Consider the following 15,976-nt stretch of genomic DNA (forward strand, 5'->3'; position numbering starts at 1 on the left):
AATAAGCTTCTTTATCTGTTAAAGTCCTCCAAATTTTGTGAATGAAATTTGAATGCATAAACTAATTTAGATTGGAAATGTAAAAGAACTCTTCTACATATTGTACAAGATTCAACTTCCTTGACATTAATTAAAATATGGTCCCTCAGCATTTTCTGTGGAAAATGAAACACACATAACTTTTGAACTACATTATAAATGTGTTCTTTCAAAGAAATTCTTCAATTCCATACTGCTAGAATGTATCCTTTGGTTAATCCAATCTTTTTTTTTTTTTTTTTTTTTTTTTTTTTTTTTTTTTTTTTTTTTTTCTGTGCTTAACGTCTGTTTTTTATTAAGGTGAGGGAAATTCAGTTATGTGGTAAGATAGCTTCTTAATTCTACCTACATTCTGCCTATTCTCCATTTTCTTTCTCAAGGAAATTCAACAGGCTTAATCCTGCTATACTGTCAGAAACTATAAATTAATGTTCACAACACCAAAACGCGACAAGGATGAATCTACTTTATGTGTGTTAATCTACAGCAAAGCCACCAGAAGACATCTTAAAGCCTGAATCCTTTTGCTTCAGAAACATGGCAAAAAGTGGACGGATCTTGTAAACTTAATAATTATAATAATAATACACTTTTTATAAAAAGGTCTCAGCATGTAGCCCAGACTAGCATCCATATTAAAAAAAAAAAAAAAGCAAGAGCTGCAATATTCACAATGTTTTACACTTCCTTCATTTAACTAAATAAAAGACATGAGTCAGAATTATGCGATCCATGAAAATACCTCAAACTGAACAGAGAGTGTCATGATATTTTTCTGCTGATACTGCTAACAATATCTGATTCTGTTAGTCTCTACAACTAGTGTTACTTGACTGTTTCTTGGCTAAAAGGTGCAAGAGTTTGGACTTTTTTGAGTGATCATATGTATACTTATATTGTTGATTTTTCACTTTGTGGCACGATACGTAGGCTTATCAATGGCATCAATTAAAAGATGATACTAAAACTCTGAATCTGGGTTTGAACAGTTTACATTACAACAGTAATTTGCCATTTAGAGAAGAATGAACAAAATACAAATTATTGTTTAAGTGATAAAAAGGTCTGTGTATATTTTCCACATATGAGTTTACTTACTGAATCCAAAAACAAAACACAAATGTAATTTTTACTGAAATGTGAAATCTTAACAGAAGTGTCACCTACTGAACCACCTGAAACTGAAAGTTTTCTGGAACAAGTATGAAAGTTAGAGTCACAATTCCACAGAAAACTTATATCCTAGGACAAATTCAAGTTCGTATGTTCAGACTGAACTTGGAAAAAATCAAAAATATATATGTAAACCACTTAAATTTCAGCCCATGCTTTTCTCTGGTTGTTGGTCTTTCTTTTCTTTTGTGAATAAAACATTTAGAGACTTCAGCAATGTGAGGCTCCCACATTCTTCCTATGACTCTATACAGTGACAAGTAATTCTCTTCCCACAGTAGTGCAGTAGCACTACCATTAGTAAATGCTACCACTAGGACAATAGGCACTGGTGAGTATTCATGCTGTAAATTCCCAATTAGTATTTTAAAAAGGAAGTCACAAGATTTCACTTCATCACTAAATGCACTGAAGTGTTGAGTCATACCAAAATCATTTGCCAGTAGAATTTTCTAATTGAGCTTTTTAAACTGAGAAGTCAAGCAAAGGAACAAACAAAACAACGAAACATCAAACAAAAAGCATCACCGTCCTTGGGGGTGCTTAAGGAAAGGTTGGACATGGTGCTTAGGGACATGGTCTAGTTCACCCACTATATTGGTGGCAGGGGGATGGTTGGACCAGATGATCTTGGAGGTCTTTTCCAAGCCTAATGATTCTATGATCATTCTCATTCATATAATAACCAAATATAGACAAAATTTGGTTCTTACAAGTCTAATAAATACGTTTAAAACAAGGATAAAAAATTGCTGATCTGATCTCAGATTGATACTCTTTTAAAGTAGGGTGTTTTTTTAATATAATTTTGACCTTGCTTTGTCTTGTGCAGAAAATACATTTTAAATCAAAGATCTTACTGCTTTTCAAATTCCAGTGAGTGCCATAAAACAAAAAAAGTAAATGAGGATTTTATGATGTTTTGACATTCATGCGGTACAATTTTCCAAAATACAAATAAATCCGATCAGTCACTTCCAGTATGCACCTCACAATACACAGAATCATGCCTCTGAACAAATTAAGGAACTATTTCACATTTATATTGAATAAATAATTTTAGTGTACATACGGGCACTAATTTGCAGACTCTTTTTACCAGAGACCAAAGTTGTATCCACTGCACTGACATCTCGTAAACTGGTTTGCAAAATCTAGCAGCAATGGCAAATCTCTTGTTATCCGTTATTTTGCAGAGCATTTTTCTGGAGAAGCTCCTCCACACATTGAACACTATGCTCCACCACTGTCTTTGTAGCAGTAAGGGAGACGATAAACCTATGAATTCATCTCTGTTTCTCCCACTTTCAGATGAGCAAAGCACCAGCTAAAGAAGCGTCCTGTAGATGGTTGGGCAGGAGGTGTGTGGTGACAGACACTGGGTGGCCTGGGCCAAGGCCTGCCCCAGGATGGCAGGAGCCCACCGGCAGGCCGTGCCGTGCAGGCCCTGGGGGCCAGGCCTGTGCCAGGGGGACATGAGGCTGATCTTCATGCATGAGCAGCCCACACGTCCAACAGGGCAGCATATGCACTGCAGCTCTCCCAGTATGTAGGGCTTGTCACAATTTTCCCTTGGCTGAGCTTGCCAAGCACAGGCCTGCTCAGCAACTGGGCTGCAAGCAGAGACCAGTCCCCACAATCCAGAGGCTCCAGTTCCTCACTGGGCTGCTTTTAAAGGCACCCCCAAAATCAGCGACTGCCTCGGTCCCTCTGACAGAGTTCATCAGGGTTGCTCCATTTTTAAAAAAATCTCGTTAGAACAGCTGAAGCAAACCCAAGAAACTGAGACAGCTGCTTTCTATGATCATTCTGTCCCCTAAAACTAATAAAAGTATACGCAGAGGTTAATATAGCAAATGACATTACTGACAAAAGACTGACTCTGATAAGCCCAGTTTTTCAACGAGATGAAAAGTTGAAGACAAATTCAGTGTTCGGACTTCTGGAAATCTTACAGCTACAGTCCATGCTGTGTACATGTGTATCCACAGGGAAAAAATAATGTTAAATACTACTGAATTAGTTTTATTTTTAGCTGTACACATTTACACATCTCTGAGGACACACTGCCATTCACTTGTGCTCACCTATTATTAAAAGCTCCTTGCTGTCACTCCTGCCAGTGGAAGCACCTAGCTCTTCAGCCCGCCCTACAGCTTTGAACAACTTTCCAGCTGACCTGTGTTCAGCCACTCACATACACTCTCAAGGCTCTGGATTAACACACTCTCTATTTTCATTCTTCCTTTCTACTGTGATTTTGAATTAATATTACTCTAAGAATCAGACCTTTCTAGGTTCTTCACAAGGCTATCTATATAAGAGGGAGAAAGAGAGCCAAGCCAGGGGCATTGCCAGTCTGGACAGATTTCTTCATATTTTAGATTTAGAAAGCTTTGGAGACAGCAGCATGTGCCCTACAAAAGGGTGGTGCTGCTGCCTTCAAACAGTTGTTACAGACCTTCATATCTGCAAGAGAGAGTTGCTCAAGGATCAACCCGGGCCCATGCTGAGGAGGAAAGCCTTGTATTTCCCTACTGTTTTTGTTGGTGTTTATTTTTTGTGTAGAAAAATGCTCTGACACTTGTGCTCTCTGAGATGTAATGTGCCATATAGTCATTAGTGAGAATCACATCAAGGTTGGTTAGTTAGACTTCTGAGATCCAATTATCTTGTCATTTCCATATGCACAACACCAATTGACTTCAACGAGATCTGCATGCACACCACTGATGAATAACTGAGCCCCCAGTAAGAGAGCTCCCACAAATCACCCACGAAAGGGAGCCAAACCAGCCCTGCAATGCATGTATGGAATTTCAAAGCAAAAAGAAGCTAGACTTACGGACACACATTTCCCTGCTTTCATAAAATCCAGGGCAGCACTGGGATTTACGTCTGTACATCGTTTTTTCACCATGTCTGTAGGCAGTACGGTAACTGATTCTAAAGAAAAGAATGAATGGTTGTTGCATATATTTCACGGTTCAGAAACTAAATCATTTATATGCTTACATATTTTTTAAAATATTCAGATATCAGTAAGAGGAGAGGAAAAAAACTCCAGAAAGAGACCTTTATTTATCTGTTGTTGTATTTAATAGTCTTGTTGGTTCCACAACTAGCCTTATTTACATGGGTGGACAGACAGTAGTAAAGTTGAGTATTCTGGGTACTTAACCAAATCACAAGCTAAAGTATCACTGCCTTCACCATTAGCATCCCCAGTGGAGACTAAAGTCTGGCAAAACAAATCAATTTCCCTGATCACTACTGGTGTCAGCTTCCAAGGAGACACTACTGGGGTTTATCCTTACAAGGGTGAGTCTGGTTTCTGGGGGCAGAGACACAGTGTTGGTTAAGACAAGAGAAGTGCTAGTTAAGACACTTGAAGATATCTTGAATATCTCTAAGGAGATACCTGGCCATGATCCTGGGCAACCTGCTCTAGGTGACTCTGCTTGAGCATGGAGGTTGGACCAGATAACCTCCAGATGTGCCTTCCAACCTTCTTTTTAATTCCTTTTGACGTAACACATATTTTGCCCAGAACATAAGGTTCAAAGCAGCAAAGTGTCTCATAAAGTTTTTGAACAAACGCACCTGGTAAGATCTGGAGAATTTCACTTCATACACTGCACACTTTTTTCTTAACCTGTTCTTTCTCTGTCAGCCCTCTGTAGGATGATATACCCTAACGTGCTTATGACAGATACGTGACTTTGCTTCGATCAGACATTCTTCAGTTGACTCAGACAATCAGTGCTACATAAATAAGTCGCTATAAATAAAATATCCTATATGCCATGCTTGATTTTAACAGACACAAGATCTCTATGCATATCTACAATATCAGCAGTTGGACAATCTTAGCAATACATCACCTGTGTCGTGTGCACTTAAACCAGTTTAGGATGTCAGTACAGCTGGTGTAGTAAATTTGATCAAAAGGATGTGGATATGACTCTTGCACTGTGACTGAATAACTGGGGAAAAATGAGAGAGAGAGTAAACTGATTATTGAGAGAGTCCTTTACAGTACAGTGATTTTATTAAGTCTTTTACAAAGTCCTAGTAAGTAGCTGTAGTTTGGACAGATAACAAGGCACATATTTAAGCACACCTTTTAGGCACATCCTCTAACTCCTGGATGTGCATACAGTCATAGCACACTTAGCAATAGACAACCATGGTTTTGACAAATACTTTTTTGCTTTCTAAGGTGAGGAGTCTGCTAAAAAGGTGCTCCATAAGCCCTCACAAGCAAAGTTGTTTAGTCAGTTTCAGCCTAATGCTGTCTGTTACGAAGGATCTACTATAGTCTGCTCTTGTTTTAATCTACTATCTAAATGCTACTAGTTCTTAATTTCCTCTTTAAAATGTAGGCATAAAATATGTATCAAAATTCATCAGAAAATGCTTCAACATAATGGTATAAAAAATAACAAAATATTCATGTGCAAAAAAAACAGCAAGTGCAAGTTTAAGCTAAATATGAACCAGATAACTTTATAAAATAGAATATATGGATTGAAAGGGTTTTTATCCACTAAGGGAAGAAAAATATACTTGCAGAAAGCACTCATGTCTCTGTGTAATACATTTGATGAAATGGTACTACTAGACATTTAAAGAAAAGTAATTATGTCTAAATTTTAAAAGCAACAGCTAACTGAAGCAGCAAGGCAATGTGTGTGGCACATTTTCTCCTGTTTTACTAACATCCCTGGAGAGCTGAAGAACTAGTTAAGAGACACAAAATTATATTTCTTCTTGTATCATACAAAACAGAAAAATCTCACTGGATTTTCTGAAAAATATATATATATATGTATCTTTTTAAAACTGTAGCTGTATCCATAATAAAACATCTTCATCAGTAGTGGAAAGGTCTGTCAATGTACTTACATATAAAGGTGAGTGTTAGTATAGAAGTACACTCACATAATAATTGCTGAAAACAGATAGGGCAATTGTACCATCCAACAGTCTATTGAGCAATCATAAAAAATACTTAAGTCTGTACTTTTTCTTGTTTTCTGGCTAATTTTGAACATTGTTGTTGTTGTTTGCTTGTTTTTGTCAGAAGTACTGTACTGAAGGTCTACCGCCTGTCAGATTATGAGTGTAGTGAAAATCCAAAGCCGTCAGTGGGGCCAGAGGAACAGAGCCCTGCTGCAGAAGGGAAAAATATTGAATCACCCTAGAAAACTCTTGCACAGACTGTTTGTGCTGGCAGTCCGACAGTCCTTGGTTGCGTAAGGGGGTTAGAAAATATGGGAACATGTGGTCCGTTCCTGTTGTAGTTCTGGTTCCCGGGAAGTCAAAACACTTGCTGAGTGCACAGCCCATCTGGTTTTTACTCACACAGTCTTTGACCCCCTCAGCACCTACTACAGGGTAAAAGCCACAGTCTACTCCTCCTAATGTCATCACCTACACTCAGAGAAAACATGTCCAGATCTACTTACTCCTTGCTGCCCAGCACTTGCTCCCTGTTTTCCCTATGCCCATATAGAGGCAAGCATCCCTAATCTGTCCAGCTGTCAGAGCGAGCCCGACAAAACGTCTGCGCTTGCTGTTGGACACAATACTCAGCCCATCCGTTCTTGCTGTGATCGCAGTTCATTTGTAAAGAATGTTTCATGACAGGGCGGGGTAGGTTTATTTAAAGCATATAGCGCTGCCAGTGACAGCAGCAGCAATGAACTGGGATCTGGTGGTTTTACTCATTCGTAGCTATGTTCCCCTGCTGCCTGCTCTGAGACACAGCACAGATCTTTCAGTTCATTCAAAAACTGGCAACACTCAATGAATATTTTTTTCTTCTGTTGACTTTAATTACTTTGTTTTAAAATACATTATGCACTATAACATATTTTTTTTTCCATTTCGCTTTCATTATGATGCTTCTTCCCTCAAAAAAACTTGCATAGATAAATACATTTAACAAATGATACACAACATGGAGTAGTATCAAGTACCAATCTAGGCTTGTGCCTGAATATTGTAACCAGGTATTTAGTATGGTAATTACTTCATATACACAATTTCGTATATGCTGAATTGCATACCAAGAAACTGCTCCTACCTTTGCTGCACATAAGCTAAAATAAATGGCTGGGGGAAGTCCTTAAGTATATTTTTTGATATACAGACTTCATAAAAATTTAAATACAAGTTTCAACTTCCTCTGCAAAGATTTAGCCCAAACAATTGCAAATATATGTACAGTGGCTCAGCAGCATTTCCAGCAACTAAACATAAAAAACAATTTACCTCCAATGGAGGAAATACTTATGTTCTCAAATGAAGAGTTAGACCATCTCAGGGGTTAGCTGATCAGTCATGGGCTTAATTAAATAATAATGATGAGACATTCAGGCCTGGTTTCACTACTATAATCTTTTTTTCAAGAAAACTACAACAAATGCTTGCGGTTCAACCTCCTACCCACTGTGAGCAATCCACTCACAATTAACCTGAAATTGGGTGAACAACTGGACTAAGTAAACTGATGAATTTATAGCTGCACGTTATAAATTTCTGAATCTCATTAAAAAAAAAAAAAAAAAAAAAAAAAACCTTAATTTAGATTCCAGGAATGTTGAAAAGGAAAGAATCAGCATAATCAAATTTGGCCAAACTCCAATATGGCTAATTACATTTTGCATATGTAAAAGCTCCTTTTCACTTAAATTGAAAAAAGCTATTTTTAATTTCTTTCTTGTCCCTAGACAGTTCTGTAATATTACTGGTGCCACTGTTGTGTTTTTCCTAACCACTACTGCAAAGATAGCTGCATTTCAACCCATTGTGAAATAGTCTTTTAGTTATGCATAAACTTACCTTGCCCACATGGTTATGCAAAAATTTATTCCCAGATCATTATTTAACTGAAAGCTATAAATCAATTAAAATGTACTAAGCAAAACAAGCCTAAACTTTTACAGTCAGAATTTGTGTCAAGTCTTACATAAAAGAAATTATTACCTTTCCCAGTGGCTACACACATTTGGATCTTCAAGGTTCAAAGATAAAGTTATCCCCACGCAGTGGTACAGGAGTATGACAGGGAAGCCAAAAAAAGAGTTAAGAACCATCTTTTCAAAAAGGTGACCTGTAAGAAAAAAATATATATATAATACATTAATGTTATTACATAAACAATAAAGGAGCCAAAACCATTGACTCATTTTATTAGGCTATACATAAAATCAAAGGTTTGGTGATATATATGAATAGGTACTTCAAGAAACACATGAAGCATGCCTAGTGGCAGCAAATACACGCCCATTTTGGTAGTAGAAGACAAATAGAGCAGTTGATGCAGGGCAGCCAGCTGGTCCTACTGCATTGCAGGCAGCCAGGCTCAGTCTGTTTAGCAATGGCTCATCCCTACCAGGTAAAAGAGCTGCAGTTTTAAAATAGATCGGCTCTTGCTCAAGACCACAAGAGTAGAAATGCCTCTGTTCAAGGTTTTGCTGACTACATGCCATCAGAAAGCCTGAAGACCACTTAACCAAAATGCTGCACCATTCATTGATAGCAGCACCAACTTCTTAAAAACCCCAGACAGAGCCCCACCTCAGGCAGCTTTAATCCACATAGCACCTTCTGTGAAAAGCTCACCCCCAAAACACACAGCGACTGCACATCCCTAGGGATGCCAGAGCACTGAGTACCCGGGCCACCAAGGGGGTGATGCCCGTGGTGTGCTCTGGAAAGGCTGCACCCTGACACCCGGGCACTACCTCAACCCAGGTGCCTCCCAGCAGTGTAATGCAGAGAGATGGATGTCAGGGGAGCCAAAAGCAGTGTTATAGTGTTCTGTGGAGGGTGCGTGCGTGTCTGTGCGCTATTCTTTTACGCAAATGTATACGTGACATTATATATATATGCATGAATGCTCCTCAGTTCTTCAAGATGTTGAACATCATTATTAGTAGATACAATGTCAGCTCAGGACTTGCTAAAAATGGCACAGTGCCTTTTACTAACTAATAATTCCCATGCAAGCAAATTAATCAGTCAGGGGAAGGGTTTAAATGACTTTGCTTTAAATTGCTAACAGACAGTCTCACATTTTATTCTCCAGTGTTAATGCTCTTTTAAGTTGAATTCCCAGCATAGTTTGCATAAATATCCCCTTCTATGCCAGTTGTACAATTCCCAAACAGAAAAAGCTTTCTGGTCATAAAAAAGTTACTGTTATAACATAAAAATCTAAAGATTGTCCCAGTACTTTGACTGGGTCTATCTTAGTTTTCAAGCAAATGATTTGATTTGCATACCAAAACACTTTTAATCTAACCTACCATTAATTCACAATTGCCAGAATGAAAGCTGGCAGAAGGTAACCTGTAATGATTCAAACATCCATTTCTGGGAAACATTTGACCTTTTATCTTCATTTTCACACAAATTTTAATACTATGTGGCTTCTGATATCACACCAAAATTGAGATAATTGAGTGTAATCCATAGGATAATAAGAAAATAACTTCTAATTTTATTTTCTAAATATTTTAACAAAATAAAATAACTAGAAATAGAAAATTCTTACTTTAAATATTATGGAACGGAATAGAGTAAAACACACCAATAAATTAAGACAAAGTCCACTGATCCATGAAAATAAAAGAGATGTAACAGTCTTAACTTTACAAGAACTTCTTCAGAAGTCAACATAAAAAGCTCACCAAAAAAAAATGAAAATATTGCATTTAAGATATCTGAGGACACAGAGATGATCCCATTTTGCTAAATCCCTCTTGAAATACCATGGCTGCTGAAGGACATTTCATGGTCTGTAACTGTTTCTGTGCACAAACACTGCATAGCAGTGTCGTCAATGTGGAGCTGTTTAAGAAGGAATAAAAGCAGCTGTATTTTCAGTTAATAATTTCAACGAAGTGGTGATTTCCCTCATTAGAAATATGCACTTTGATTATGCAGACTGTAAACTGTATTTCCTTTTTTTCTTCTTCTCAACTTCAGTAACTTTCCTTTTGGATACATTTAACAAAATTTAAAATTAAAAAAATAATAATTTGCATGAACCCCCTAGTGTAAAACTTGATTGCATTCCCTATCTTTTGCTTAATTATTAAGGAAAATCAAAACAGAAAATCAGTACCACTGATTAGCATTGCTAAAGTGTTTATATTAGCAATAAAAAATGCAGATGACTGATTTAACTCTTGCTGTCTGCAGTTGGCACTGAGATACCCTGTTCAGAGATTCACTTTTCTTCTTGCATATTGCTTGAATCATCTCACCCAATACTACATCAGTGTCTTCGCTGTCTAAATACATATACATAGTACCTGTGGTTTCAGTACTAAAAGTGCTCATGCTGCAGAATGCTTTCTCTATGGAAATCAGTGATTAGTTCAAGTATGAAGGAAATAATAATTCAGGCTAAAACAGAAAGCTCCTCCAACCTACTACAGCATATATTTATAATTCACGTCCCCAAGCCATAAACACTTTCTACAATTCATCCAGCCAGCCCTCTCCTGTGAGAAGCACTGTTGACCTCAATGAAGAACAACTTCAAAGAGGCAAATGGTTGTTCCCAAACACTCTCTAATATCCAGCAACACGTTTGCATATACATTAAAAAAAAATGACACTTTTGAAACTGTATTTAAACCAGCAATATTATAGAACTGCTGGCTAGGACAATATGGCAGCGACCAAGTCATAGGGAAGCTAGCAAAATGCATATTCCAGTCATTTTTATTGTTAACCAGCAGGTACAACTCTCTCAATCTATGACTTCAACCTCCAACTGAACACACAATTAATATAACCGAGCCTAAGGCGTTTTACTGTCAGGTCTTGCTAGTGTTGTACACTGTAGTGTACTATTAGTACAGTGCACGACGGAACACATATATCTAAACACAGCACCAAAATCTTACTGCCCCCTGACATTTCTGATACTACTATTGGAGGAAAAAACTTCAGTTGACAAAGCTGCATCTTTACTCACATTTGAACAGGATCTTTAAGGCAAGGCCTGTGCAATATGAGGTCAAAGTCTTTTTAGCTCTGAGATGTCTGTGTTTCCACAACCTTTAATACAGGCCCATGGTTTTTAAACACTAACAGGAGAACAGCACAGCTGCATGGAGCATCTGCAGATTACTCCCATGCATTTCTCTACTCCTATTAAATAAATCTAGCTAGTAATATCTCTACTATATCAAATGAAGATATTAATAGTCATCAGTAATATTCATATTAACAAAATCTTCTGATCATCCCAAGGCATATTAAAATTACTATCAAGTTCATTTTTAAGATGGTACAACAGGTGTACAGTTATCCCAAATATATACTCCTACAAATTACAGGTATTCACCTGAAATATGTTTGATGAATTACATTCATCCCACTAGTAAGCAGATGGCAAAGCCTGTATGTGTACTGCATAAACCAGACAGTTAAACAGTGCTACACATGATCTGGGATTTGTAGGCACCTTCTCTGTGACTACTACAGTTGCCAGTTTTGTACACTTTATTTTTTCCTGTACAGTCCAAGATCTAAAATAGAAAAAGTATAAACAACTAAAAAATAAATTCTAATATTTCTCCTCCATCTACTGAAAACTCAGACGATTTCAGATGAGTTTCTCCACCTGCCACAAGCAGAGCTATGAGGAGAACACAGAGCACACATCTCTCCCTTAGACTGGTCTCCACAAAAGGTAAAAGTAAATAGGTGGAACTGGGGGAGAAGAGGGACATAAAACAATGCAAAATATAGAAGTGAAGGTTGCTTAAGGCTGTGAACAAATATTTTATGGTCAGCAAAATCAAGCAGTGCTAGTGAATTAAGCAGGATTAGAACTGCATGAGCAATAGAGAATACGATGATACAGTTGCTAACATGACATAATGGACCCAAGAGCAAGGGAAATGCTGATGATGCTTTCTCATTACTGTTGCAAAAGCATTTTTACCACTGCAACATAAAAAATGCAGCAAGAACATGCAATATAATTAGAGGAAGAACTTCAGGATAGTAAAATCTTTTCATAATCCGTGATGATGTATCCAAGGTTTTACCACACTCATTTCCATCTTTCTGCAGTGATACAGCACAAGTTACAGTCAAACAATGTTATCTGGGCTGTAACCCAACATTGCATTTACATTGCATTATCCTATGTATACAGCAAATGCTATTTAAAAAAATCTTCGTTCTGTCCATTGTAACTGAACTCCCAGACTGAATCTGTAAACTACACACTCATTACTGGAGACTGCTAGTACCTCTGCCTTCACCATCTCCATACTATGACTAAGCCAGAGCCACCAAATAGGCTTAATGACTGCTAATAGCAACTAGAAATTACAGCTCCAGATGAGATAAAGACTTTTTGTAAAGATTTTCTGGTGAATTCTTTGGTTTTTCACTTCTTATTTAGTGTTTTCTGTACCATTATACTGTTGTCATTCTAAAGGTTCAGTTCCTCTATCAGAGCAACAATTTGTTTATAAAATCATCTACTGCTGATGTCAGGCAAAATAAAATCTGAACTTGACCTAATCTTGTCCATGATGCTTAGTCCCATGTTAACTTCTGCAAAAAAAAAAAAAATATATATATATATATATATTTTAAAAAAAAGACTGCTGTTATTGATTACATTAAAAAATTAATAGATTAAATATAGGAGGTGGGTTTTGTTTGTTTGTTTGTTTTTTGGAAGTCAGTTGGATGAGGTGTCACAAGAAATCTCACCCATAAAAAAAATATGAACTAGCCTGAATAGCAGCAGTATCACACAGAGCCCAGACTAGCTGAAAACAAACAAACAAACAAACAAACAAAAACTAATCACAACAAATGTAAATAAAGCAACTGTCTTTTCTCGAGTGCTCAAAAAATGTCACTCCAAAGGCATCATCCCCAGTTAGGGGACTGCAGAAGAGACCAAACTGCAAGTCATCTGGCAAGGGTGAACTTCTGCTTGACAGAACATGTGTGGAACCTGGACAATTAGCTAAATGATAACCCAGTAGGGCCCTAACTGCAGGACACTTTCACACCACGATAATCAGAGATGCAAAAAGGCCCTTTCTTGGTGCAGCTTAATCAAGTTAACCCCGTTAACTTGTGCTTCTTTACTTCTAAGCATTAATGCACATCCAGATGTCTACTGACTGACAGGCCACTTCAGCCACATGCTTAATGACAACCTGACCTTGCTTGCTGAATACCCTAGATACATGTCTAGCCATAGCATGTAGTAATCCAGTCACCAAGCAAGCTCTCCCCACAGGAGAGGGTGTTGATTTCCTGATTCTGCATCCTACCCCACCAGACTGTTACTTAACAGTCCCTCCAGCCTTCCACTTCTCACACATTTTTATTCTTCCAATGGCTTTTTCATAACTGAGGTATCTAGGGGGATGGCAGCCATTTACACCAGTTAACAGAAGTTTAAGCCTACAAGGCGACACAGCAATGTCCCAGACACCCCTTCTCAGTTGTTAGCAGGTCTTGCATGAAGACACGCATATCCTTAAGACACTCAAGAACAGATACCTCATATACATACCTCAGACAGAGTCTCAAACTTAAGAACTAACATCTTTAAGATTCAAAGTGAAAAAAAAATGAAAACTTTCCAGAGTCCAAAGCTTTTTGAAACAGACCGTGAAAATTAAATGGAAAAATCATGAATTTAAGCTGATAGCTGAAAAATAACCAAATTAAAGGCTGAGTGAGCTGGAAAAATTCTCCTTTATGGGGATAGATGTTTTGCTGTTTTTTTAAAGGGTAACATTATGAAGAAAAACAAATAATGAATCTCTGCTTTTTGATTCAGTTACTTTTATTATTATTATTATTTTTCTGTCTCTTTTTAATTATAGAAGTTCCTAAAAAAAATGAGGCTTACGTAATCCCACTATTTGTGTATGTGTATTGGCCCCAATGGTTCCAATAAATTCCAAATCTGTTAGTCATTTCAACTGAAGTTAAAGGAGGGAAAGAAGTCTTGATTCACCGAGTCCTGGAGAATCCACTGGCAACCCACATGTCTGCAGATGACCAGGAATTATTTGCCCGTAAGTCCCAGAAATGACTGATTTGGAAGCTGTGGCATCAGGATCCTTTAACAAATGATTTCATTTCATAGTCTGCGTACCTGAACTGCTCCTTCTTAGAAAATAAATAAAAACAAAATAAAAAGAGGAGTAATATATGATTTTATGTTAAATAACAGAGAGCACCTGTTATGTTTTGGAATAGGCACCTTCTACTTAAGCATGAAAACCTTCAGGTGGGAACCTGGAGAGGCTGGCTAGCGTCACGCTGCATATTGCTCCAGAATTGTCTATAAATTCTCAGACTTCAATTACAAGGAAATTTCCATTTCCAGAACGAAATAAGGTAACTATGCACATTGGAAGAATCAGAAATCTTTAACTCTCAGCAAACTTTCAGCTTTATGCTAGCTGTGCCACCCAGTGCTGCAGCACGGTCCCAGGCAGCTGGAAACCCCGCAGCACTGCTGCCCAGCATTGCAGGACAGACACAGAACACAGCGCTATTCCATCACCGGCATGAACTCGGTAGCTGGTCCTGTAGCACTCAGGACTTCCCCGCAAGTTACTGAGCAGTATTCTTCGCAAGATACAGTCTCACTGTAAAAGACCAGATGGGAGTTTCCCTAGGATCTTCAGGCCTCCTGAAAAATAAGACTCTCTTTGGCCCACCAGACTCACTGCCATGCGACGCGCTGACTGCACAGTGAGAACTTCCACAGGCGTTAGGCTGCCAGGGATGATACATCCATTCATCAGTCCCCTTCTCCTCCCTCAGATCAGTAGTAAAAGCAAAAGGAAAGAAAGTTCAGTGGAAGTCAAGTTTGCGTGGGGCAAGGAGGCATGGTAAAGAACAAATGCCAGCATGCCAGATCCTTTGCAGATGGACTCATTATTATTCCTATGGGGCAGGCTGCCAAACATCACAAGCATGGGGTCATTTCACTGTAGCTGTCATTGTGCGCTAAACCAGAGCACTGTTCACATTAAAAGTTGGTGTTTTGTTTCTTTTTTTTTTTTTCTTTTTCCAGGAAGATAACAAGTACAGGTCTTTAACATACAAGCTTGTGATCATTAAAGTTAGTCATAGCACATGGAACTGTGTGAATGGCACATTGAACATGTCTAAAGATCATTCACACAGGAAGCTGAAAGGATGAATTGTTAACAAATAAATCTTTTGGCTAAATGTGCTGTCCACCTATTTTCTACTCAGATGAAAAGTTACCAAATAAAGACAGTTAAAGCTGTCTAGAATCCAAGCCAAAGTATCTGAAAAGCACACTTCCAGAAGATGAAATGGCAGCTAGAGCATAAATCCTGATATAACTTCTTTTAAACAAGAGACATTAAGTGAACCATATAAAACTATGTCAAGTAAGTGTGCTTAGTATCTATTTCTGGTCTGGGTATCCCTGGAGAATGACTTATTTAGTTCTCATACAAAAAGTAAACAAAAAAAAAAAAAAAAAAAGAAGAAAAAAAAGAAGGAAATTCCTCAAGATGTTTAATGTTCCTTCATCCCAAGCCAAAATCATGTAACAAGAGTAAGGGATGGACAGAGAAGCTACATGTGAAATGAGGAAGGACAAACAAATGGAAATTGGTTCTGGAAAGAATTTATAATTAGCCAGTTTTGTAAACACAGATCACTGAAAATCGTAACAGGTTGTGTCCGTATGTTGATGGCAGCA

The 15,976-nt window shown here is 37.8% G+C and overlaps 1 protein-coding gene across 1 annotated transcript in view; it reads right to left on the bottom strand.

Annotated features, from left to right (window-relative positions):
* MEGF10 (multiple EGF like domains 10) overlaps positions 1–15,976 on the bottom strand; it is a 104,778-nt gene that overhangs the window by 70,131 nt on the left and 18,671 nt on the right. Inside the window, exons 3-5 of the mRNA XM_035310084.1 lie at positions 8,206–8,332; positions 5,097–5,198; positions 4,058–4,158 (exon numbers count right to left, since the gene is read on the bottom strand). Coding sequence (XP_035165975.1) covers positions 4,058–4,158; positions 5,097–5,198; positions 8,206–8,315 — 313 coding nt within the window. The 5' untranslated portion in view covers positions 8,316–8,332. The remainder of the gene's footprint in view (positions 1–4,057; positions 4,159–5,096; positions 5,199–8,205; positions 8,333–15,976) is intronic.

Source organism: Oxyura jamaicensis, chromosome Z (assembly GCF_011077185.1).
Source record: "Oxyura jamaicensis isolate SHBP4307 breed ruddy duck chromosome Z, BPBGC_Ojam_1.0, whole genome shotgun sequence".
Taxonomy (NCBI): domain Eukaryota; kingdom Metazoa; phylum Chordata; class Aves; order Anseriformes; family Anatidae; genus Oxyura; species Oxyura jamaicensis.